This window comes from Hirsutella rhossiliensis (genome assembly GCF_020360975.1).
Source record: "Hirsutella rhossiliensis strain HR02 chromosome Unknown scaffold00011, whole genome shotgun sequence".
In the NCBI taxonomy this organism is placed as follows: Eukaryota; Fungi; Ascomycota; class Sordariomycetes; order Hypocreales; family Ophiocordycipitaceae; genus Hirsutella; species Hirsutella rhossiliensis.
In genome coordinates, this window is record NW_025408677.1 from 1850465 (window position 1) to 1873791 (window position 23327).

The window sequence follows — 23327 nt, forward strand, 5'->3', positions numbered from 1 at the left end:
TTCCCGTGAGGACGGCGTTTCTGCGCAAGCAGCGGGACATGGTGGCATTCGGTTTCGAAGCATGTACAAGAGTAACGTCGCCTCTAGAGTCCGCCGACGCCGCCGAGGGGCTTGCTATTTGACGGCTGCTGTAGTCCGAAGCATGGTGTTTTTTGCCTATCTCGAAGCCGCGGAGAAGAGGCCCGTTTCAGTTGTAGATGGACCATGAACTTTTGTGCATGCAAACGATGGAGACATGATAGACAGCGCTGACTTCTTTAGCAAAAGTTTGGTACAACTCATGACCCGGCATGGCGCGTAATGTGTACATTGATCAAGTCGGCTAGCCCAAGACGTCGGCGACATATCTCCTCAACGCTTCAGCCTCCTCTTCCACCGTCCGATCCGGCAACGACCTCAGAGCGGTGTGCAGGTCCGGGTCATCACGGACCGCCGTCCTGACAAGGCTCTTGACCAGGTCGTGTCTCTCTGTCGAGTGGTCGGCCACGCGCATGACGCTGACAAAGGCCTCGAAGAAGTCGATGAGGCTCAAGTGCATGAGCACGTCCGACTTGGTCACCATTCCAAGGGCAGCCCATTGGAGAAGGCCTCGGCCGACACGCTGGGCCGTGGCGTCGGGGAGCGGGAACAGATCTGGGAAGGCCGACTGGCTCAGGACACGGATGTTGAGCGCGGCGAGACGGGGGAGCAAGCGCAGGACGCGGCCTTGAGAGATGGTGACGGCGTGCGTCGATCGAGATGGGTGGTGATTGGGAGTGCAGGAGCTCTGGATGAGGGAGAGATGGGGCCTGGTTTGGAGAATAAGACGCCAGAGGCGAGCGTGGCCGGGTACGCTGCGCTTGACCAGCTCGTTGCCGGCAACGCTGCTCACGCCATTGCTGCCGACCACGTCGCAGTCCGTCTCCAGCACATCGCCCAGCACCTTTGCGGCACGCTCGCCCACGCCGACGTCGGGGCTCTCAAGCCAGCGCCGGACCAGCTCCTCGACAACCTCGGGCAAGGTACTCAGGATGGCAGCGTCGGCCGGGGCGGCGGCGGCCTTGTGGACGACGGCCAAGGCAAGCAGGTTGGCGCCGGGCAGGGGCGAGCGCAGAGCCGTCAGCAAAGAGGGCGCATCGGCGATGGCCAGCGTCTGCGCAAAGGAGAGCGGCGTGAGCAGCTTGACGGTGAGGGACAGCAGGGGCGTGGGGTCCTGGGACGTGGCCTTGAGGATCTGGGTGAGGGGCGGCAGCAGGGTTGTGAGCAGCGGGGGGATGTTGGTCTCTTGAGGAGGGGTCGTGGTTAGCTGCGGCGTCGTTGGGCAGAGTGGCCTTCTTCTTTACCTGTGAGCTGGAGCTCGACTTGGTCGAGGAGCTGGGCTTGGATGGGGAGCGCAGCGTCGCCGACGAGCGCGTGCAAGTGCGCCTGGAGCTCTGGCAGGCCGGAAATGGGCACGGCGTCCATGGTGGGGGCGGGGACAATCCTGTCGGTCATGGTTCGGTGGTTTACAAGTCTGTATCGGGCGCGAGGGAGGCGTGGCGGCCGAGCATCGTCATGGCTTGGGGAAGACGAAGACGAATAGAATCGAGTATACGGAGTAAGTAAGAAAGGTGGGGAGGCTTTAGGTGCAGGCAGGCGAAGGTGGTGCCGCTGGTGCGTAATAATACGCAGTGGAGGACCGGCAGCTGGTAGTGGATGGCGGGGCAATCAAGTCCGTCTCCGAAGCCTGACTCTTACAAAATCCACCTCCCGCCTGAAAAAAGAGAAGGGGGAAAAAATCGGCATCAAAACGCCGCCTCCCCCAGCCAACGAGGCCCTTCCTCGCTGCCTCTGCCTCTCCCTCTCCCTCCCTCCCGAGGCCGTCGCAGCATGTCCCGAGGCGGACGCGGCGGGCGCGGTGGGCGCGGAGGAGCGCGAGGCGGTCGGCCCAACGTCCCCTGGGACACGGGCGACGAGCCCGACGCCCGTCCGTCGGAGCTGTTCCCCGTAAGAGCCGGCCACGATGGTCTCGCCCAGTCGGCGCCCGCTGACCCTCGCTCCGCCCACAGCCGCGTCTCGTCCCCACGCCGCGGAAGCTGAGCGCGCGAGAATCGGCCGGCGTGCAGTACATGCTGCTGCTGCGCCACCAGATACACTCGTCGCCGCTGTACACGTCGCGACGCACGTCGCTGCACGACCCGACGGCCCCGCGCAAGCTCTACGGCCAGGCGCAGATGAACGCGCACCACGGCGTCAAGAACAGGGCCTCGCTCGACCCCTTCACCGCCGTCCAGACCTACTCGCAGAAGTTTGTCCGCGAGGACCGCGCCCTGCCCGACTGGGCCGCCCGCCCCGTCTGCCGCGAGCTGTTCCCCGCCGAGCTGCTCGACACGGTCGAGCCCGACGACGGCGCCGGCGTGCGCAAGAAGCGCAGGCTCGAGCTGACCACGGTCAGCGCCCTGCCCAACGCCGAGGAGGCCTTTGGCATGCCCTCGCTCGACGCCGACGACTTTGCCCCCGCCGGGAGGAACCTGCTGGATAAGCTCGATGCCATGCGCGACGATGATGGCGAGGACGCCGCCGAGTTGGATGACGCGGAGGCGCTGGACGATGAGGATGAAGACGAGGCCTACGACGACGAGGACGCGGGCGATTACGATGCCGAACTCTACTTTGAGAACGGAGACGAAGGCGGCGACGACAATGGCGATGGCGATGACGGCGAGGGCACGTATTGATCTGCCTGCGAAACATGTATTGCGACAGGATGAACCATGGCCTGAATGGAGCCGGATGCCCTCGAGGCGGATGCGCCGGTGCTTGTCGGCCGACAGCATGATACCCATGCGCTCACAGCTCGGCAGAAATACTCGGCGCAAAGGGGGAATCATTGATTATGATTGTCTTCTTTCCCCTTTTCTCCTCTTCTCCGCGTTTTCCTCACGTTACATTTCCTCGTCCACCCATGCCATCGTCGAGGGATTCCTCACTTCTGTGAGCTCAAACGAACCCCTGCATACCGTCTATTCTACACCTTGTCGTGAGTCCACCCTGCCGCGGTAGAGCGACGGGTAAGCTCACTGCATCGTACAAGTCGTGAAATCCCCGGTATCCTCTTCCGCCTGGCTGCAACGAGGTCGAATCTCATTTCTGTTTCTGTAGGGCGCTCCTAGCCGAGGGCCTTCCAGTGAGGGTGCAGTCGTTCGCATCGTCTGCCACAGGCGACCCATGTCCCGATTTCATCACCGTGTTGCAGTTGATAATCATGCAGCCATGCCGGCGGCGTAGAGCCCGCTGTCCAAGATGCCGGCCTGCAGTCTCGACAGCCTCTCCCTCGTGTCCGCAATCTGTCCTGCTTGAGCAACAATGGCGCTGCCCGTCTCCCGCAGCGCCGACAGCACTTGGCCGAGCTGGTCCTGGACCGCTCCGCCGGCCGCCGCATTCCTGTCGCGGAACGTTCTGATCTGCTCGTACAGGCCATTTTCGACGCCGGGCATATCGCGCTCAATCTCGCCGCGGTACTCGTCCAGCCGCTTCTTGTATCTCTCCACGTCGTCGCACACTCGGTTGAAGTACGTGATGAGATCCTGGGCACTAGCATGGGCAGACGACGCGTCCGTTGTCCTGGAGTCGGCCGGCGGTGGCGGGCCGGCGAAAAGGCCTGTTTGGTGATAGTGGGTAGGCAGTTTCAGGTTGTCTGTGGCCTTGAAGGACAGTTGCGCGTCGGCAATGTTCTTCTTGGTCATGTCCTGGAGCACCTTGACCGTCTGGATATCTCGATTGAGGGCGACTTGCACAGTCCGGAACTTGGACTCGACGAATTTGACGTCGCACCCGAGCTGCACAATGTCCTTCTCGTGTTGCGGCATGAATTCGCCAATTTCGTCCTTCATCTTGATGACGCGTTGGATGCCCTTATCTATGAGGGCAATCTCGTCCTGGACAGGTTGAGCGAGATCATCGAACCTTGTACGCGGCCGGAGATTGTCATAGTTGATCTGAACAGCGGGAACCTGATTCGATGGCTGAGCCTGCTGAGCCTGGGTTTGACCGCTAGGGTTTCCCGGTCAGATCCATGGTGTGAGAGGCAACGACGTCTTTCACTCACAAGAGTCCTCCCGAAGGCTTTGCCTGTGACTGGCCGAGAAAGCCTCCCCCTGCTGCTGGTTGAGCGTTGGCCGTAGATGAGCCAAACAAGCCCACACCCGTCTGGGCCTGCGGCTGTTGAGTTGTTTGTCCGAACAGGCCTCCACTTTGCTGTTGCTGTGGCTGTTGCTGTTGCTGCTGTTGTGGATTACTGGTGTTGCCGAAAAGACCTCCGCCGGCGGGCAGTTGAGTCTGCTGCTGCTGCATGTTGGAGGTGTTTGCAAATAGACCGCCGGCAGCTGGCTGCTGCTGCTGCTGTTGCGTATTGGAAGTATTCCCAAATGGACCCCCGCTTGCTGGTTGCTGCTGCTGCTGCTGCTGCTGTTGCTGCTGCTGGGCATTGTTCGCGTTGCTGCCAAACAGACCGGTCCCTGAGCCTTGCTGGTTTTGCTGGGCAGTGTTGCCGGCCCCGAAAAGCCCACTGCCAGAGCTCGCCGGCGCGGCCGTCGCTGTCGAGGTGCCAAATATCCCCGTGCCTATTTTGGGCTGCGTCGCGCCAAACAATCCGCCCGTGGTCGCCATGCCGCCCGGGGTCGACTGAGTCGGATTCGCTGATGCGCTGCTGGAACCAAGGAGCCCGCCCGCCGCTGGTTGTTGAGATGAGAGGGACCCGCTGCAAGACGGCTCATCAGCTGGCAAGTCCTAGAGGAGAGACGAGGCAAGTGTCTTGGAGTGGAGTTTCGACCAACAGGCAGCTTCTCAAAAACGAGGCGAGGCCGCTGCAAGTTTCGCGCCGTGAATTTGCTTACAGTGTGTTCGCAGCGCCAGTGTTGATGGTCAGACCGCCTGGTCCGCTAGCAGATCGCGCCAGAGACATTAATGACGCGGACAGGGCGGCTAGAACATCTATGCGGCAGATTCAGCGAGTTCGTGGTTTGCAGTCGCAAAGAATCGATGGGCTTGGGTGGAGTTTGGCTTATGGTGGCTGATAATCAATACCTACTAGGTAGTAGGAAAGAAACGGGCGCGCGCTTCGAGCTTGGGCCCAGCTCCAGTTACAGTCGTCTGCTAGCAGTTGATCGGAGAAACATCGGCCCAGCTGCGCTCTCTCTACCTGGCGAGCTTCAACTCGTCACCACCTGCTTTGAAATTCCCTACAAAAAACGACATTGTGTAAATCCCTGCTTTGCGCTTGTCATCATGGCCGAACACGAGGTACAGATGGATGAGGGCGACGATATCTACGAGCCCGAGGAGCCCAAGGCCGAGGATGCCGAGCACAAGGAGACATCTCCCAAGGCCGACGAGCTCGAGGAGGGAGAAGAAGAGGATGAGAGCGGCGCCATGGATGAGGATGACGACGACTCTGTGCGCATCCCCGGCTCCTAGACTCGGATTTATTGCCCTAACATTATCTCGCTCAGGATATAGACATCATCACGGAGCGCAAAGACGGCACCAAAGCCGCCCCTCCACCGTACGTGGGCTTCCGCCGCGACAGCGCATCTTGCAAGCGAATTCGCGACAATGAGTGCGCAGAGCTGACAATTTCATCGACAGACAAGCCAAGTACAGCGAAATCCGAAACATACCCCAGCGTTCGACGTCTACAGACACTCCCGTGAAACCTGCGCCGGCCAAGAAAGACGATGCACCACGAACGTCAACCAGCGCAGCCAACGTGGCAGCGCCCAGTGCAGACCAGACATCCGCCGCGGCGTCAAAGTCGACCATCGATATCAACGCCAACCCCGTATATGCCGCCGCCGGCAAGCCCATAACACAGGTCAACATTGACGAAGGTCGGTATACCCTTGTCGTCCTTTGGGCTCAGGGTTGCCCATGCTGACGCCGGCTCTACGCAATGCAGATCTCCCCGATAACGAAAAGCCTTGGCGAAAACCAGGAACGGACATTAGCGATTACTTCAACTATGGCTTTGACGAATTCACATGGGCCCTGTACGCCGCCAAGCAAGAGAGCATACGGGGCGAGTTTGGCGCCGACGCCTTTGCCGCCAACAACAAGAAGATGATGGAGGACTTCAACAATATGATGATGATGGGAGGCATGAATATGCCTGGCTCCGCGGGCGGCAACGGCGGCGGGGGAATGCCCGGCATGGACGGAATGCCCCCGGAGATGCAGGCCATGATGCAGCAGATGATGGCCTCGGGCATGGACCCTTCTCAGATGGACCCCAGCCAGATGAATGCCATGTTCTCCGGGATGCAAAACGGCATGGGCGGCGCCGGACCCCAAGGAAACCAGGGCCAGAGCTTCGGCGGCTTCGGCGGCAACCAAGGTGGCTACGGGTTTGATCAAGGCATGGCTGCCGGGGGCGGCGCCGGCGGGCGGGGAGGGTTTGGAGGTGGTCGTGGACGCCGTGGGCGATGGTAGCCTTTCCCAGCGGCCCCAAAGAGGAATGATACCCCGTCTCGACATGAGAACAGGATGAGACGATCTGGGAACATGGAAGACAAATGGCGTTTGGGGGTAATGGATGCCTGTATGAAGTAAGTAGGCCTCCACGGTGAGAACTGACTTGCAGCAAAACGGTCTGTGACTGCTGGACTTATGCTGCGACGGTTTCGGCTGTGGCTTTCAGGGAGAGCTGGATTGTTCTCGAAGCAATCTGGCAATGTCGACAGTGCAAAGGCCACTTACAGATGCAAGCTACTCAACCAACGTGAACGAGAGAGCGGCAAGCCCGATGACCGCATTCCCTTGCTGATTGTCCGAGTCGCAATCATCTCGACGCTGTTTTTGGGAGGTGGCCTTATCGACGGCCAACCACTTTGTTTGTCGTTGCCCGAGCTGCGCGTCCGTTCTCCAGCGACGAGAGGCAGGCAAAGTTTGGAGTAGCTAGAAGTGATAACAAAGCCGAAAAGAGGTAACGTTACTGGCGGCGACTTGTCGAAGGAGGGGGTGCTTTCCCCCCTTTCAATTGGGGGAATCTGACGCCCTGGTCTCGTGGGGTGAGCTGCTTCGACCGGGATCATCTGGCCAACTTCCCAAAAGCCACGAGCGGTTGCGCATGGCGGCGTCGGGCTTGGCGCTCCTGTCAACAAGCTTCATGTCATGCCTTGCCCAGGAGAGCAGGCAATGCAGGGCGCCTCCCGAAAGGGGATTCTGGCCTGCGTCGCAGCCTCTCGGTTCGGTGGGACTTGGGGGACTCGGGCGAGCCGCGGCTGCCGATAGGACGGAGCATGGGATGAAATGTGGTGCTTGATGATGCGGCCTTGCGAACCCAGGCGAAAACTTGGTAATGGGCCTCTGGCATGTACAGACTGTACGCACCGCTTGGTGCTTGAGAGAGGCACGTGGACACGTCTCATGCCCCCGGTCTGGGCTTCCGCTCTCCCTTTTGCGTAGCTTCTCTCTACACCCAATGAGACGGGGAGCAAAGACGGCAGCAGGTGTTCTGGAAGCCCAGGAGCTGAGACTGAGGAAGGACAAGACGGCGGTGCGGACGATGTCGCATAGTAGACTGGAGCGTGCTTGCGAGGGAAGACACAAGCTGCTTGCCGGAGCAGAGGATGGCCAGGTCCAGGTCCAGCGTGTGAACATTGAGGCTGTTCCGGATGTTGAGGGAAGAAACGTGATGCGGGCAGATGGGTTGTCAGGTGACCAGGCCAAGTCCCGCCCCTTGCCAGCGCCATCCCTCACGTCGACGACTTGACAAAGACGTGCCGTCCATTTCCTTTGTGTCTATGCCTCAACCTTTATAATCCGAAAATGCTCTTGCCGACCGCGATTTACCATCTACGCTCAGCTGTCTTCATGACCCTTTTTCGTGGCGATATCTCGCCGGTCTAAGCCGCGATGGCTTCGGGGGGCAGAAGACTGGCTGGCTGAGACCTTGTCTCGAGGCAGGCAGGTAATTAGTCTCTGACCGTCATGCCCTACATGTGGGAGAGACGTGTTCTACCTGTCAGCTGTGGCAAGCCTCCGTTCAAGCACGTGCGCCACCGTCAACAAGTCCTGCCTGCAGTCCGTCCAGTCACGCATCTTGGCAGCCTGTCCCATCATGCGGCAGCCCAAGGAGCGTCGGCGGCGCCGCCCTCATCACATTTCCAGGGCTAAGGCTGAACGAGGAAGCTGACGCGGCGGGTGGCTCTCTCCAGCGCAAACTGTACCTGCCTCATATCTGCGTAGTCTGGATCCGCGGGGGTGCGTCTTGGCCCCCATGCTATGCCACGAGACCGGGCCCCTACCATGCGTCGCCCCTTGCAGTTTTCCCCTTGTCCTTCACGTTGCAGTACAGATCCCGGTTGCGACAATTTGCAGTGCTTTCTTGGACCCGCCGACTTGTACAATCAGAGCCGCATCCTTGCCGAGTCCATGAGGTCACGAGAGCACTCGCTCTGGAGGCATATACCCCCATGGCAAACAGTATCGTACCAAAATGATCCTGGCCACCGACACCATGGGGCTATCGAATGCGGAAGCTGCCAGCTTTTCCCTAGCCTGTCTGTAATGACCTGCATCCTTTACTCCGTTGACGAAAGAGGACGCGAGGTTTCATCATGAGCATCTGGATGGCTTCCGTGAACCCGGACTCGTGATGTCTCGGTCCCAGTCGTCTTCCTCTCGGGGTTTTGAAACTCCGGCCACGCTATCACGATTCACCCGACACCCCCGTGCGGCCCCCCAATTTTGTCCGTTCATGGCAGCCGCTCGCTCGACCCTGTCCAGTCGAGCATCCATTCGACCAGTCTTGCAGACTGACATTTGCTATCTCCTCCCCCGCCCCGGCCCCGACTTCTTGTGACATACGCCCCTTTTGGACCATCGTTCAAGCCACCGAGCCCCCCATATCCCCCACGGTCATCACGCTGCCCCGCGCGCATGTTGTCGGGCCTCCCTCTGGGACCTGGTCGGTCTTCTCCGAACGGCCTTGTTCATGACAGCACGTCGCAACGTCTTGCTTTGCCTGTTGCCTACACTCCAGGGGGAAGGCCGGACATGCTGGCAAGAAAGGGATGTGGTAGGGTCCAACGTGACATGCGGATGCTTGTTCCATATGGACGGGCACTTGACAACCGAGGTAGAACGGCCGTGTAAGTAGTCATTGAGTTTGTCGTGGCATGCAGCGTCCGGGACATATATAGACGACATGTCCAGCGCCGAGAGACAACTCGATATGCTGCCTGTAGTCGCCAGCGTGCCTCACCTTCACCCTTGTTCCTGACTTGCCTTGTTCTCTCCTTTCTCAAAATGCCACTCTCAGTCCGCTCCTTTGCCTCTGTCGCGAGCTGGCTCTCGCTCGTCCCTTCGGCCCTGGCCGGCTTCGACCCGGGGTCGTCCAAGAACATTGCCGTCTACTGGGGTGAGATGGTCCCGCGCTTGTTTCTCCAATGAGTGAGAAAAAGAGCAGAGGCTAAGTTTTCTTTGTCTTCGTGTGTCTCTCTAGGCCAAAATTCCTATGGTCAGGGCAGTGGCCCATACGTGCAGCGCAACCTTGCCGGGTACTGCAATGGTGAGTATCGCCCCCGGCGGTTGTCCATAAGTGTCCATGGCTAAGCAGTTTCTGCCTTTGTCGTTTTCCTGTTCACAGACTCCAACATCAACGTAAGTTGACACGCCCATGATTGGAGCAAGTGTCCCGGAGACTGATGTCAGCAACCATGCTTGATAGATCATCCCGATTGCCTTTATGAACGGCATCACTCCGCCCATTGTCAACTTTGCCAATGTCGGTGACAGATGCGGTACCTTCCCCGACAACCCAAACCTTCTCAAGTGCCCCGAGGTAGAGTACGTGAAAGCCCCTGCTTTGGCCCGCCCCCCCCCTTTCGGCCGGCTGACGGAGACGCTCGTCAACTCAGAAACGACATCAAGACCTGCCAGAACACGTACGGCAAGACTATTGTCCTTTCCCTCGGCGGTGCCACTTACACCCAAGGCGGCTGGCCCTCGACGAGCGAGGCGGAGAAGGCGGCCGAGATGTTGTGGGCCATGTTCGGCCCCATCCAATCCGGCAGCAACGTCGACCGGCCCTTTGGCTCCGCAGTCGTCAACGGCTTTGACTTTGACATGGAGGCATACACGGGCAACCTCCCCGCCTTTGGGGCCCGGCTCCGCAGTCTCATGGACAACGCCGGCGGCAAAAAGTTCTACCTGACAGCGGCGCCGCAATGCGTCTTCCCGGATGCCACTCTTGGCTCGACTCTCGACAGTGTTGCGTTTGACGCAGTTTTCACGCAGTTTTACAACAACTGGTGTTCTGGGAGCAACTTCAAGCCCGGCGGCCCTCAGAACGCCTTCAACTTCGATGTCTGGGACTCGTGGGCCAAGAGGAGCAAGAACCCCAACGTCAAGGTGCTTCTGGGAATTCCGGCCAGCTCCGGCGCCGCCGGAAGTGGATATATCAGTGGCGAGAGCCTCAGGGCAGTTGTTGCGTACTCGAGGAATTATACCAGCTTCGGCGGTATCATGATGTGGGATATGTCGCAGCTTTATGCCAACAGCGGCTTCCTCGCCGAGGTGGCGGGCGATCTCTCATGAGATTATAAGCAAGCGCGATCTGCGGTGCGCAACGAAAGGGTATATGTGGATAAGTGCCAGATGACTGGCGTTCAGTCTGTACATAGTACTGCGCGTATACTGAGCAATTGATTGTACATGTTGATGATGCTCGACGATTTCCTCGCAGGTCTTGATATGCCGACCAACCGCACTAATGTACCCCGCAATTCGCGGCCCGCAGGCGACACTAATCCCTTTCGGTGTATCCCGTGCGCCGACTCCTCGGTGCCGGATGTAACGGTCCCACATTACGGCTTGCGATGCCGCCCGGGAAGGAAATCCCGAGGGACAGAATCAACGATAATGGACAAGCGGGAATGTCTTCTGCCTCTTCCGCTCCAGGTTGGCTCGACTCTGCCTCCGAAGATATGGTTGTAGCTGCGGCCAGCATGGCGTGAATCTATCGTGATGGCGTGTTTAGTTATGTACGCTCGAGGCAATTTATGACGTGGTGACTTTGAAGCCGACATTAACGAAGGCCAACCGGCCAACTAAACCATCCATCCACTTCATTCTTGAGAAAATCCAGCAAAAAGAGAAATGTGGTCACAGCCGGACTAGGTAGTCGAGCACTGAGAAAGTAAGTCGAGCAATTCCATTTAGGGTACACCGTGAGAACCTCGCTGAAATTCTTTGCACGTGGCTAAAGCTACTCTACATGGTAGGATTACCGTTTCCGAAACATGGTGGGTATCATTCGTCAATCAGGTCGTTCAGGACTTCACCTTCGGTCCATATATCTCTTAACCGCCGGCCGCCAGTCATTACCAAACACAGCCCTGCTCCAGTCGACGCCACGATCACGTCTGTTGTATGCATGAAGCAAATATTCTCCCTACGTCGGGATAAAGTGCTTCGAGTCCTCCTGCTGCTGCTCGAAAGACTGCGAAAAGGCGGCCAGGCCGGCGACAATGCCGACGGCCATGACAAGGACCGAGATAATGGACCAAATCACCCCCCAGCACTGCGAGGAGCCTCCGTAGCGTTTGGCAAAGACGCTGGCGTCGGACGAGTTGACTTTGCGCAGAATCAGGTCGTCGCAGATGTCCCACACGCTGTAGAGGGACGACATGACCCCTATGAACAAGACAACGAAGCGGAGGGCCTCGGCATGGACGATGAACCAGCAGCCGATGAGGAGACCGACAGCGGAAAGAACGGTGAGGACGGTAAGCCAGTCGCGCTTCCCCCACCAGAGGGTGAGGAGGAAGCAGACGCCGAGGACGATGCTGGCAATCTTGGAGGCGACGATGTTGAAGCCGCAAAAGGTGAGCAGGGCGCCGATGATGGAAGAGCCCAGATAGCCGGCCGGGAGGGTGATGGCGCTGATTCCGCCCTGCATGTGGGTGACGCCGCCCTCGTTGGGGTCGAGGCTGATTGACTTGACGCGGCCGCCCGTCAGGACGGCGGTGATGGCGTGGCCGAACTCGTGAAAGGCGATGACGAGCATCTAGAAGAGACGGAAAGACGTTGGCGACGAGATTAAGCAGCGTGACGGGCCAAGTTGGCACTCACCTTGAAGGGCCAGAGTATCATCTTGACGTAGGGCACGTTCCACAGAATGGCGATGGCGACGACGTATGCGCCGATGACGCCCAGGGTTATCTGCTGCGTGCGCGTCGGGTTTTGGAGGTCGCGGGCATCGAGCTCATGAAACAAGCCGCTGTCGCGACCGAAGACGTCGAAGGACGAGAGAGGCGGCGCCATGGTCGCGAAAGGGTCGGGATGTTGTGTTGCCTGCTCCGGCCGAGAATCAAAGAATGTTGACGATGGGATCGGTCCGTCCGTTTAGACGTCGCGAGTGTCAAGTTGTTGACAAGATATGGAAGGATAGGGAGGGAGCAAGGGGGAGGAGGAGGAAGAGAAGCCAAGAAAAGGGAGAGAGAGTTTGTGTGCAATTGCATCGGAGGTACGAGAGTCGAAACATCGAGGTTGGTGGGTGAACGAGAGCGGGTGGGCTGTTCCAGCGACTCGTGAGTGCTGTGGCTGAGCTCTGGCATCTTTTTTTAGGCCTAGAGTGCCCCTGGTGGGGGTTTCGTGTCTGTTTGGACCCACTTGGCCGTTGTTATTCTTGGCGGCTAACCGAGGTATCTCCGGACCAATTCCATCATCGCTTACGCAATAGGCCTGCTTTCCAACGTCCGAGACAGCACAGAAGGAAAAAGGAATCATCGACAACCGCCAATTCTGCACTACGACACGCGCCGACACTTCCACTGTGCAGCGGCACCCGTGTCTGCCTCGCCGCGTCGCGGCCCGGTCCGCCAACGCTTCTGGTCTTGACCCTGAAGTGCTTGCAGTCCACCTGCTAATAGATGTTGGCTGTCTCACGTTGACGGCGGGGAATGGTTGACTGTTCCCAGCAGCAAAGAGAAAGGGACGAAACAAAGAATGGCGGCCGACTTTGACAAACGGAGCTACTGGCACGAGCGATTCACATCCGAAACGTCCTTTGAGTGGCTGCTGTCCTCGCGCGCCTTCATGTCCCTCCTGCAGCTGCACCTGGATCGGCTCGACCCGTCCTCCACCCGGGTCCTCCACCCGGATCCTCCACCTCGGCTCCGGCACCAGCTACCTGCACAATCATCTGCGCCGCCGGGGCTTCCTCGATGTCACCAACCTCGACTACGAGCCGCTCGCCGCCCAGCGCGGCCGCCAGCTCGAGGATGCGGCATTTGACGGCGACGTCAAGATGCGATACGTCCTCGCCGACGCCACCCAGCTCAGCCCCGGCCGCAACCTGGGCGCCCACAGCATGTTCGACCTCGTCATCGACAAGAGCACCTTCGACGCCGTCTCGTGCGGCGGTGAGTCCCCTTTTCTGCGCATGGCTCACGGTATCAAGGCCTATATGGCTCCAGGGGCAGTCTGGCTCTCTCTCAGCTACTCCTCGTCGGGCTTCAACGTCGAGCGTCTGCCCTTTGATGTCGAGGTCATGGCCAAGCTTCACACGCCCAAGCGCAAGGCTACCGACCCTGACATTTACCACTGGTGCTATTGCTTGCGCCCCAAATAAGCCCAACCGTGTCTGCCGCACACGGCTCGCCAAGCCCTGCTTCCGAGCTCCAGGTCCAGACGGGCACAGCCGTCTGTTCCATCGAGAGCCTTCTCCACGTACACGGAGAAATCCATGTCTCCAAAGCCTTCGTCCTGTACCTTGAAAACTGGGAGACTCGGCGAGTGCTAGCCATGTACTGTATTTGCGAAGCTGCACTTCTGTTTCTCTTCTCGCCAGGCACCGGCTTGCGGTGTGCATGTCCTCCAACTCGCCATGCCGACATGCTCGATTCTTCCGACTTGTTCCTGCCTTGTCTTTACATGTATTGCGTGATTCAGAGGCATCGATAGAGCGCTTCGGTACGAGGAAATTATATTGATAGGCGTTTTCAAATCTCACAAACGACAAGGTCCAAACGTGATGTGAGAAGATTGCCCAGCTATTATTTCTCGCACGTGATTATTGGTTCACGCACCCCAAAATGGATTGAGCCCAGGCCCTGGCCTGCTTCTTCGCGATGTGGAGATTTAGGTCTGCGGAGGGCATCTGTGCGCCTCCAATGACATCAGCATTGACAGTTTGACACCAGCAGCCAACTATCGTCTCGAACCACCACAACTTGACTCAACACAGCCGTGAAAATGGCGCAAGGGGCCATGACCGACACCGTGACGCTGAGAAACTCGGTGCGGGCGCCGCAGCTGGGCTTCGGCGTCTACAAGTCCCCGCCAGATGTGTGCGTCAAGTCGTGCCAGACAGCGCTCGAGAGCGGCTACCGGCGCATCGACACGGCGCAGCTTTACGCAAACGAGGCCCAGGTCGGGCTGGCCGTCAAGCAATCCAAGATTCCGCGCGCCGACGTGTTTCTCGCCACCAAGATCCTCGAGGCCGCGGGCTCGGTGGACCGGAGCTACGACAAGTGCGTCGAGAGTGTCTGCAAGCTCGATGGGGATGGCTACGTGGACCAGTTCCTGATTCATAGCCCCAATGCCGGCGAGGCGCAGAGGCGGGAGATGTGGCTGGCGCTCGAGAGGCTGTATGAGCAGGGCAAGACGAAGAGCATTGGCGTAAGCAACTTTGGCATCAAGCACATTGAGGAACTGAAGCAGTATGCGACAGTGTGGCCGCCGCACGTCAACCAGATCGAGGTGCGCCCTTTGATTTACAAGGATTCGAGAAACAGACATCTGACCTCTACAGCTCCACCCCTGGATGCAGCAGCGCGAGATTGTCCAGTATTGCAGGGACCACGGCATCGTCGTCGAGGCATACTGCCCGCTGGTGCGCAATACCCAGGCCGAGGACGCGACGCTGGTGCGCATCGCCGACAAGCACGGCGTCACGCCAAGCAGGGTCCTGGTGCGGTACTGCCTGCAAAAGGGCTGGGTGCCGCTGCCAAAGAGCGACACGCCGGAGCGCATCAGGGCGAATGCCGACGTTTTTGGCTTTGACCTTGATGGCGACGACATGGCTGCGCTGGATGGGCTGGACCAGGGGCGGGCCGGGGCGATTGTGCAGCCTGTGGATAACTAGAGGTCCTCCATACATGGAGATACAGTTGAAGACGTGACATATCATATATATATATACGCATATCTATTGCTATATTGTCGTTGCCTGGGCGTGAAAGAGAGCGTCGTCGAGAGCTCAAGGGCTGGTGTGCTTAGGGTTAAGCTCCAGGGTAGTCATGGATAGCTGGGCGGAGAACCTCAGCCGAGGCTTTGCCGCCATGGCGTGAGGGCAGCACCCAGTGAGAGCCAGCGCCGACATCCTGTCGTCCAAATCCTCGGCCACCAAGACGGAACGCTGAGATGCGCGAGTTCATGGACCATGTCCACGCCACCTTTTACGAGGCCACGGGCTGGAGCCGCGACAACTCGTACGCCGCGCTCAACGCCATCCCGGACGGTGGGCCCCCCCCCCCCGGGTCTCGCATCTCGAGTCGATTGCTGATCTGCTGCTCTCTCCAGCCCTCCTCAACTTCCAGACGCCTCGCGGCCTGCGGCTGACGCTCTCCTCCCTCGCGAGCCCCAACTTTGCCACGTCGTACCAGCTCGGCTCCGTCGGCGTCGTCGACGGCTCCATCTCGTACCTCTACTCGTCAGTCGCCCTGCGCGACGTCCACCTGACGCCCCGGTCCGACACGGTCTCGCTGCCGCGCCTCCTGCGCTCCTACCGCCCGCTGTCGCCGCTGCCCCCGCGCTGTAACGACGGCACCAACCTGCGCGGAGCGTCCTCGTCCTCTTCGTTGCTATGCGGCAGGCTGTATCTGCCCCTGTCGCAGCTCGAGGCGCTGGCTGTGCGGAGGGTGTCGCCCGCCCTGCAGCTCCAGCTCAGCGCCGTGTCGGCCCAGCACTTGCGCGACGGCGGCACCCTCCTCGGGCTCGCGCAGTATGACACCGCAAAGTACTCGTTTGAGGGGCTCGCCTCTTCGGACGGAGGTCTTCTGGGCCTGCGCGGCATCTACAACTTTGGCGGCGACGTCGATGAAGCGTCGAATGCTGCTGCTGCGGCTGCTGCTACTACCAACAATACATGCGCAACCGGTAAGACAGACGACCGGGAGCGCATCTACGGACGGTTCAGCACGGGAGCCGAGATTTACTACGGCACGCTAAACAAGTCGGGCGGCATCAGTCTCGGCGGGCGCTTCGCCACGTTGCCGGAGCACAAGGGAACGCCCCTGTCGGCGACGCTGACGCTCAACCCGCTCATGGGCAATATTTCCGCCAGCTACGCCGTCGTCGCCGGGCGGCACTGCAGCCTGGCCACGCGCATGGAGTTTAACGTCTTTAGCTACGAGAGCGCGTGGGCCGTGGGGATGGAGCTGTGGAGGAAGCCGTTTCGCCGGCCTGTCGCGGCCATGGAGGAGGAGGAGGGCGGGACCGAGGAAGAGCGGCGGAAGCGGCGGCGGAGACGGCGGCGGCCCGGGGAGCGGAGCTGGCAGGCCAAGCTCGACTGGAGGCTCGACGACGAGCATGATGCTTCGTCACCGTCGACGGCATCAGCAGCCGGCAAGGCAGAAGGCGCGTCGGCGGCGTGGGCGATGCGGCAGGACGGCGGGGCTGCCGACGAGAAGAGCGAGTACGCAGGCGTGCTCAAGGCGCGGCTGGACCAGAACTTGCGCATCGGGGTGCTGTGGGAGGGGCGGGTCAAGTCGCTGCTCTTCAGCTTGGGCAGCGGGATTGACCTGAGGAAGCTGGACAAGCCGTTTCGCACGCTAGGGCTAGAAATTCAATTCTCGTCGTGAAATGTCGCTGTTCGGGATCTGGACCGACTGTCCGATGCTCCTGTTCACTGATTGAACCAAGGCAAATTTCAATCATGTTCCCTTTTCTTGCTCGTAGCAGAAGTATTTTAGGGGGCCAGAGCAACTCTTTCGTTGTCTACGGACGAGGAGTCGGCTGGCTCGTAGTGGAGAGGCACTCGAACAGACACTGACTAGAAAGACGCCTGAAAGACTGTAGGCCTTGTTATAGCTGCTGCGGGCATCTCCGTATCGCCATGATGCGGCATTCGCTGCAGCCCTATGACGAGCTCGAAGTAAACACATAACGAGCGAGAGGATCTCTTCTACTAACTAAATATTGTCCAAGCATCGGAGTCGGTTATAGAACGCCATGACGATGCCAGATTGTGTCCGAGACCTGCCGGTCGATAAGTCGGCCCAGGAGACAGTCCTGGACTCGTCAGCCCATGAATTTTGAAGCTTCAGCTGTCCGCCTCAGGACGCCCCTGCGACAAGGTGATAGTCGGAGCGGCGGCTTTCAGGATGGACAATGACGAGCAGAAGAGACAGATACTCCTTTTCAAGATAGCAGTCCACGAAGTTTACTACCCAAACGTGTTTAAGCTCCCCAGCGGCAAGGTTGACCGGACGACCTGAACACGCTCTCCCGTGAGGTTCGCAAGGAGACTGGTCTCGACATCACCGGGATTCTTGGAGAGCTCGCACCCATGATTTACATGACCGAGAAGACAGTTATCGACGATGCCGGCCAGCCATCTACTGTAGGCAAGCATGCAGGAAAGTGTTGCATTGGAGGCGTGAGCTCAACAATCGGGGCCATTCTGGTTGACGCTCTGTCCTCAGCAGGGTTCACCAAAGCTATATGAGCAAAGAGAATGCCCAAACACGAGTTGAGTCAGCCTGGTTATAGACAAAAACGGAGGTGATGGCCAGTGAACATGTTGCCCAGCCCATGCCTTTAGCCATTGCCAAAGTGGCACGCTGGACTCCTCTGGTCGGGATAACTAAACGACTAATTCAGTCTCAAGCAGAGGAAATAGGGGGCTTGAGGGCACAGTGGAACAAGAAGGGGCCACACAAGGGTGAAAACAGCGATGCATCTGCTATTCTATCTAGAGTGACGTTAAGACAGTGTTTGTAGGAATAGTCTTTATAGATATCTCTTTTAGGCCATTAATATGTCCTTATAATTACAGAAGCCATGCTCTTTATGCGCCTTGCCGCTAAGAGAGTCATTTAGGGGTCAGTTGCTTTGTCTGACAGAGTAAGTGGGCAACCCTTAGTGGGCAACCTTAGACTCGAAAAATCTGTTTTTCGGTACGTGACACGAGCTGGATAAGACTATGCCTCAGAGGCTCTGCAACCTCATCTCCCGAGCCACCATCCCGTGTCCCACAAGGTGCATCGCGGATTAGTATGATGCAGGCATTCATCCGCAAAAGGACAGTGTCTGCTTTGCAGCGCCTTTGTAGAGGTCTTTCAGATCCCGACTCAGTTGTCGGCACTAAACGCGGGTCTTGACCGTAGCAGACGACTGACTCGAAAGACGGCCTTGAAAGACGGCCTTGATTGCAGGAGTCGGTGAGAGGGCGCGGCCAAGGTGGTTAACGCGCTTGACAAGGGCCTCGCGCAGCAATGAGAGTCAGCGCCGAACGAGTCGCGCAAATCGGAAACCCGCTGTTCGCCCCGCCCTCAACGTTATGATCCCAAGACATGCTCGTCGTGATTAAAGCACTGCAAGAAGGCCCGAGACTGCCAATGGGGCCGACGCAAAGAATAAGTGGGAAACAAACGTGGCCACTGCAGAGCTACGTTCGTTCTCGGGCTTCTTGCCGCCGCCGCCTGTTCCGCTTCCGCTTCCTTCACTGTTGCCGCCGCCGTCGATCCTCGGCCCGTACTCGGTTTGGGCTGACGAAGGTGGTGGCATCAGTTCGCGCCCGCCATTGACCGGCTCTGGGTCTTTGATTTCGACTGCGGGGAACTGGTGATCGCTGGTGGGAGGCGTGACGGTGATCTGGCTCACTTCGACTTTCAAGCTGGCCACGGAGCTGAGATCTATTCTCTGGCCATCGGGCTAAAAGGAAGGATTATTAGTCCTCTATTCACCCCCATATTGCCCACCAATGCAAGGGTTATGCCTACCTTTGTTATGTCAATGTAGATATTGTTATTGAACTCACGCGAAGTGCTATTGCTCGCCTGGCTACCGAATTTGTCAATGGCACCGTTGAGGAAAACAGCACCGTTGAAAATGCCCCTTGCTGGCTGGGACATGACAACCATACTGCCAGCGTGATTGTCGCCAACGTAGATGTTGACAAAGCATGGCCGCTCTACCTGCTCGACTTCGAGCTGGACATAGGCGTATTGGCGCTGGTTGCTGTCGATGCCCCCGTTGTCACCGGAGCCGTTGAGGCCGTTGTCCGACGGGGGGAAGCCTGGGCCGTTGGGATTATCCTCTGAATTAGGGAAGCCTGGGCCGTTGGGATTACTCCCTGAATTAGGGAAGCCCGAGCTATTGGGATTATTGCTCGAGGTGGGGAAGCCCGGGCCGGTAGGGCTATTGCTTGGACGGGGACTCTTGGGGTTACCAGAAGGACGAGTGCCCGGAAGGGTATTGTTGGCTCCCGGGGGAGAATTGTCGCCAGGACGAGGGCCGTTAGGGCTATTTCCAGGACGGGGATTGTTGGGGTTGTTGCTTGGACGGGGATCGTTGGGGCTCCCAGAAGGAGAAATACCCGGACGGGTACCATTCTTTGGGCCAGTATTGTTGCCGGGACGAGTGCTGTCGGGGCCATTTCCAGGACCGGGACGGTCCGGGTTGCCACTGGACGAGGGAGGCTCAGGGGGACTGTTGCCTGAGTAGAGTCGGTTGATCAACCTCACGGCCTCGTTCCTCGTCTCTTGGTCAGATTTGCCCTCCTCCAAACCTTCATACGAGTATCCAAAGTCTCGAATCGATGCCACAGTCTTTGAGGTGTGGGGCTCTCCATCTTGACCGTGGAACGGCTCGAGGGGCGAGTTGAGGCTGATGCTGGTTCCCCTGGACGTCGTGAAGCGTGCGCCTCCAGAGTATGAGCCAGATAGGTTGGCCTCTTCGGGGTGAATGGCCTGCCAGTAGGCCCACAGGCGGTCCACATTGGCGTGGTGCAGCATGCTGGCAGTTCGACTCAGCCCAAGTTCGCGGTGCATTGCGGGAGTGCCAGGGGACTCACAAGAGGACATCGAAGCCAGCCACAAACTGGTTAAGAAAGTCTGACCTGCAGGCTGCCTCGACGTGGATGCTGTTATGGATCTGCTCAAGGCTGAAACCCCTGTTCCTCGTCGAGGCAAACTGGGAAAAAGTTTGAGAGTTGGTGAAGACGTCATACTATTGAATGCTTAGCCTGGGCCTGTAGGGGAGTCGGTTACCGGAGACTTACTACCATGGCCCTCAAGTCGTTGGTCCTGACCTGGTTCTTGGTCAGACTCAGAGCTTCGTTGGCCGACTTGGGATACGACTGTGGAGAAGGGCATCGGTACGTTTGCGGCTGCTGGCCGGCCTCGGGCCGTATACGATTCATGTCCCCGTACTGGCCTTGAATAGCCTCCTGTGGATACTTGTACGTGGCTAAAGGGTTCTCGACTTGTTTTTGGCCCTCTGCAGTGTTGATGGTGACGCTCTCCGGAACTGTGGCCTCGGGAACCGCTCTCGCCGATGCCCAGTCCCAGAACGGAGCCCTGAGCGTCTCGGCCGCTTGCGTGTACTCGCTGAGGCGATCTTTGGGATACGCGGCGGCAATTTGCCTCGCATGCTCGACCAGGATTTGCTGGGTCCCATGTCAGCTGCCTTCTCTCTCTCTCCCTTATAATGTCGCCGGGGAAGCCCACTTCAAAAAGAGCCACGTATGGTCGGTGCCATGAGAGAAATAGGGGCTCCTGGGAACTCGGGTAAGTGACGGCTCGTGTGGTAGCGTCTAATGATAATGTCTGCTTACGCCGTGGGGACAGTAGCCGTTCCAGTCGTTGTTATTCTGCCCGGCGCCGGTACCATTCCACTCGACGAACGGCCACCCGTGGATACCTGTTCTTGGTAAGGAACCGACGATGCGAATGAAGTAGGGAACCATACCGGCGACCTGGAAAAAAGACAAGGCGTCTGTTGATTTTACCTCATACATGGCCGAGAGCGACTGGATATAGAGGTCCCTGAGTAGACACAGTCGTAGTTAGAGGGAGTGAAAGCCGTAACAGTGGGCAAGTATTATTAGTAGGCTTACCACTGCGGACCGGCCTCTTTAGCGAGGTCATTGATGTTTCGACGAATAGGAGCAGCCCCGTTCTTCACCAAGACGCCAGTAACGGCAACAGGATTCTGGGCAAAAACGAGCGACGCTGACCCAAGGGCCAGTAAAGGAGCGACAGTCTTGGGCAGCATAATGAGTGACTACGAGGTGTCTCTGGCTTCTCGACCGCTGGCGTTGATGGGTGGTGAAGGGGGGTTATAAATTCAAACCACCCGGATCAGGACATTGTCCATTTGCATGCTGCTTGTTAGCCGACGGCCGCAGCACCGCAAGTGGGCAGTGCGAGACCACCCGGCGAGGCGTATGGGCATAGACCAAAGCAAACTAGGAAGTCAAGGCACAAGGCAGAAAACCACTGCGCCGATCAATGCCTCAGCTAGCGGCCGATGCCACGGAGCGGCATGTACATCTCGACCGAGTCATTTATGAACTACTATATCATGGCCTTCGGCATGTTCCCACCCACCACAGTCTAACGGCATGAGCAGCCCCGCTGCCGGAGGCATTCGGAGCTCAGCTTCGAAACCGCCGCTGGCCTCGCATAATCTTCAAGGCGGAGCATGGGCTGCTGGACCACTGGCGGAGCATTGTAGAAGAGGCAGTGTCGTTTGCGAGCCAGGCGTGAACGTCGACGCCCTGACGATGATGTGCTATGATGCCATGAGGCTTACCGTGTGTTGCGGGCAGGCCGGCACCGAATTGCATCGGAACTAGACTGCAGCAACAACGGTCGGATGATTCAAGTTGAACAGGATGTTTCCGCCCTCTCTGTTTCTCCCTTCTCGTTATAGGCTGGCCTGGCAACCCGAGTCTCTGGGCGGCCTGCAGGCTCCACACTCGGGATCTGAAGCACCCTAATCCCGCTACGCCACCTCCGCGCCCTGGTTGGGCAGATGGTCGCGGGCCGACAAGCAGTCAAGGTCGGGTCAAAGAGGACTCTCTACATGGAAACCCCTGCTCTACATGGAAAATCCTGCCGAGCTGCTCGTCCCGTCTCGCAGCGATCTGCGCCCAATATTACGCCGGCCGTAGTGGGCCCGGCTGTACCGAAAAAGAAATGGGGCGTCGGCGTCGGCCATCGGCCTCGCCGGTGCGAAGGCCGGTTGCTCCAATACCATTATTATAGGGGATTAGGTTTGAGATGATGTTACCTATTGTTGTTATCTCTAGAGGACGAAAGACATGGTAAACCAGAGAGTGAAGAGCGGGGAGTGAAAATTATATTTCCATTGATCTTTATCTCTTCAGTTTAAGCTTAAGAAGAAGTGTTCTTTACTGTAATAATGACGAGGTGTACAAGTACGAGCGATACGCAATGTTCAAACTTGTTTGCGAATGATGTTACTTACCTTGCCCCTGGGTCCTATTGGTCTGCCACCAGTTCTCCAACCGCTTATCATCGTAAACGGTGTTGAAAGAGCATATAGGAGCGCCGAGCCAATAGTTAAATACTGTCAGCTACCACCAGCACCTCCATCCATCTGCCGCGGCAGTGGGTGGGAGGGCCTCTTCTCGCGCAGGAAATATCCACATCGTGCATCGTGCTTGCACATTTGCCTCGGTGCAGCGGAAGCCCTCGTTCTTTAGACGCGGAATGTCAGTCCAGATTTCTAGTCTGGCTTCCCATTCCGAATCGTCCGCCAGATGGGGCTTGGCATCTGGCAGGAGCATGTTTGCGAGATCGGCTTGTCGGTCATTGGTCGAATCGACAGGACAATTGTGCGGCTTGGGGCGTGAGGCCAATTTTGAGTCCTGGGTATGGGATTTGCCTTAGTTAGAGTCGTACGTACGGTGGTGGAGATGAACCCAGCCGGGATGCGTCTTGGTCTGTGGGCTGCACTCGCGATGCTTGGCGTTTGAACAACTTTCGAAACATTGCGTTGATGCCGAAGCACAAGCCTACCAAGTGTTGGTCAGTCCCCGGTAAACGAGCCGCTTGTGCTGATGATGAAGTTGCCTTTTGCTGTGAGCGTGCAGGAGGTGCCAGGTTCGTTGTTGCGAATCATTCAAGAGAGCAGAACCGACCCAAGTCCACTTTATATACACAAGGTCAGCATGAGAGAGTTCAGGCCCGGGCAATTTGAGTCTTGGAAGAAGCACACTCCAGTAAAGTGGCTTGGCCAAGTCGTGGCATTGGATGAGTAGTGCAAAAGAGTAATCTTGTTTGTCAATGACTCTTGAGTGTAATGAGTTGTGCTTGTAGTGGTAGCGCATCTCG

The 23327-nt window shown here is 58.2% G+C and overlaps 10 protein-coding genes across 10 annotated transcripts; 6 read left to right on the plus strand and 4 right to left on the minus strand.

The window, feature by feature from the left end:
- Positions 1 to 322: 322 nt before the first annotated feature.
- Positions 323 to 1443, minus strand: HRG_08981 (uncharacterized protein; the record flags this gene model as incomplete). Its single annotated transcript, XM_044867452.1, has 2 exons — positions 323 to 1263; positions 1323 to 1443. 2 exons carry the CDS (start codon positions 1441 to 1443, stop codon positions 323 to 325), a joined length of 1062 nt encoding a protein of 353 aa, XP_044717473.1.
- Positions 1444 to 1848: 405 nt separating this feature from the next.
- HRG_08982 (DNA-directed RNA polymerase III subunit rpc31 domain-containing protein) lies at positions 1849 to 2696 on the plus strand (the record flags this gene model as incomplete). The annotated part of the gene is made up of 2 exons (XM_044867453.1): positions 1849 to 1965; positions 2028 to 2696. The coding sequence occupies 2 exons, from the start codon at positions 1849 to 1851 to the stop codon at positions 2694 to 2696; spliced, it is 786 nt and encodes a 261-aa protein (XP_044717474.1).
- A 525-nt stretch (positions 2697 to 3221) lies between these two features.
- HRG_08983 (nucleoporin FG repeat domain-containing protein) lies at positions 3222 to 4921 on the minus strand (the record flags this gene model as incomplete). Its single annotated transcript, XM_044867454.1, has 4 exons — positions 3222 to 4011; positions 4067 to 4359; positions 4402 to 4717; positions 4854 to 4921. 4 exons carry the CDS (start codon positions 4919 to 4921, stop codon positions 3222 to 3224), a joined length of 1467 nt encoding a protein of 488 aa, XP_044717475.1.
- Positions 4922 to 5244: 323 nt separating this feature from the next.
- On the plus strand, positions 5245 to 6444 carry HRG_08984 (fip1 motif domain-containing protein; the record flags this gene model as incomplete). The annotated part of the gene is made up of 4 exons (XM_044867455.1): positions 5245 to 5412; positions 5469 to 5521; positions 5605 to 5846; positions 5915 to 6444. The coding sequence occupies 4 exons, from the start codon at positions 5245 to 5247 to the stop codon at positions 6442 to 6444; spliced, it is 993 nt and encodes a 330-aa protein (XP_044717476.1).
- A 2820-nt stretch (positions 6445 to 9264) lies between these two features.
- On the plus strand, positions 9265 to 10554 carry HRG_08985 (glycosyl hydrolases family 18 domain-containing protein; the record flags this gene model as incomplete). Its single annotated transcript, XM_044867456.1, has 5 exons — positions 9265 to 9376; positions 9461 to 9526; positions 9605 to 9618; positions 9686 to 9804; positions 9876 to 10554. The coding sequence occupies 5 exons, from the start codon at positions 9265 to 9267 to the stop codon at positions 10552 to 10554; spliced, it is 990 nt and encodes a 329-aa protein (XP_044717477.1).
- Positions 10555 to 11410: 856 nt separating this feature from the next.
- HRG_08986 (peptidase m50B-like domain-containing protein) lies at positions 11411 to 12282 on the minus strand (the record flags this gene model as incomplete). Its single annotated transcript, XM_044867457.1, has 3 exons — positions 11411 to 11630; positions 11700 to 12025; positions 12091 to 12282. 3 exons carry the CDS (start codon positions 12280 to 12282, stop codon positions 11411 to 11413), a joined length of 738 nt encoding a protein of 245 aa, XP_044717478.1.
- Positions 12283 to 12966: 684 nt separating this feature from the next.
- Positions 12967 to 13591, plus strand: HRG_08987 (hyoothetical protein; the record flags this gene model as incomplete). Its single annotated transcript, XM_044867458.1, has 2 exons — positions 12967 to 13022; positions 13072 to 13591. 2 exons carry the CDS (start codon positions 12967 to 12969, stop codon positions 13589 to 13591), a joined length of 576 nt encoding a protein of 191 aa, XP_044717479.1.
- A 623-nt stretch (positions 13592 to 14214) lies between these two features.
- Positions 14215 to 15106, plus strand: HRG_08988 (aldo/keto reductase family domain-containing protein; the record flags this gene model as incomplete). Its single annotated transcript, XM_044867459.1, has 2 exons — positions 14215 to 14721; positions 14774 to 15106. 2 exons carry the CDS (start codon positions 14215 to 14217, stop codon positions 15104 to 15106), a joined length of 840 nt encoding a protein of 279 aa, XP_044717480.1.
- A 278-nt stretch (positions 15107 to 15384) lies between these two features.
- Positions 15385 to 16823, plus strand: HRG_08989 (mitochondrial distribution and morphology protein; the record flags this gene model as incomplete). The annotated part of the gene is made up of 2 exons (XM_044867460.1): positions 15385 to 15481; positions 15544 to 16823. 2 exons carry the CDS (start codon positions 15385 to 15387, stop codon positions 16821 to 16823), a joined length of 1377 nt encoding a protein of 458 aa, XP_044717481.1.
- Positions 16824 to 18549: 1726 nt separating this feature from the next.
- Positions 18550 to 21240, minus strand: HRG_08990 (tyrosinase; the record flags this gene model as incomplete). Its single annotated transcript, XM_044867461.1, has 8 exons — positions 18550 to 18897; positions 18966 to 19980; positions 20039 to 20193; positions 20246 to 20632; positions 20694 to 20741; positions 20801 to 20886; positions 20935 to 21011; positions 21083 to 21240. 8 exons carry the CDS (start codon positions 21238 to 21240, stop codon positions 18550 to 18552), a joined length of 2274 nt encoding a protein of 757 aa, XP_044717482.1.
- Between the last annotated feature and the right edge of the window lie 2087 nt (positions 21241 to 23327).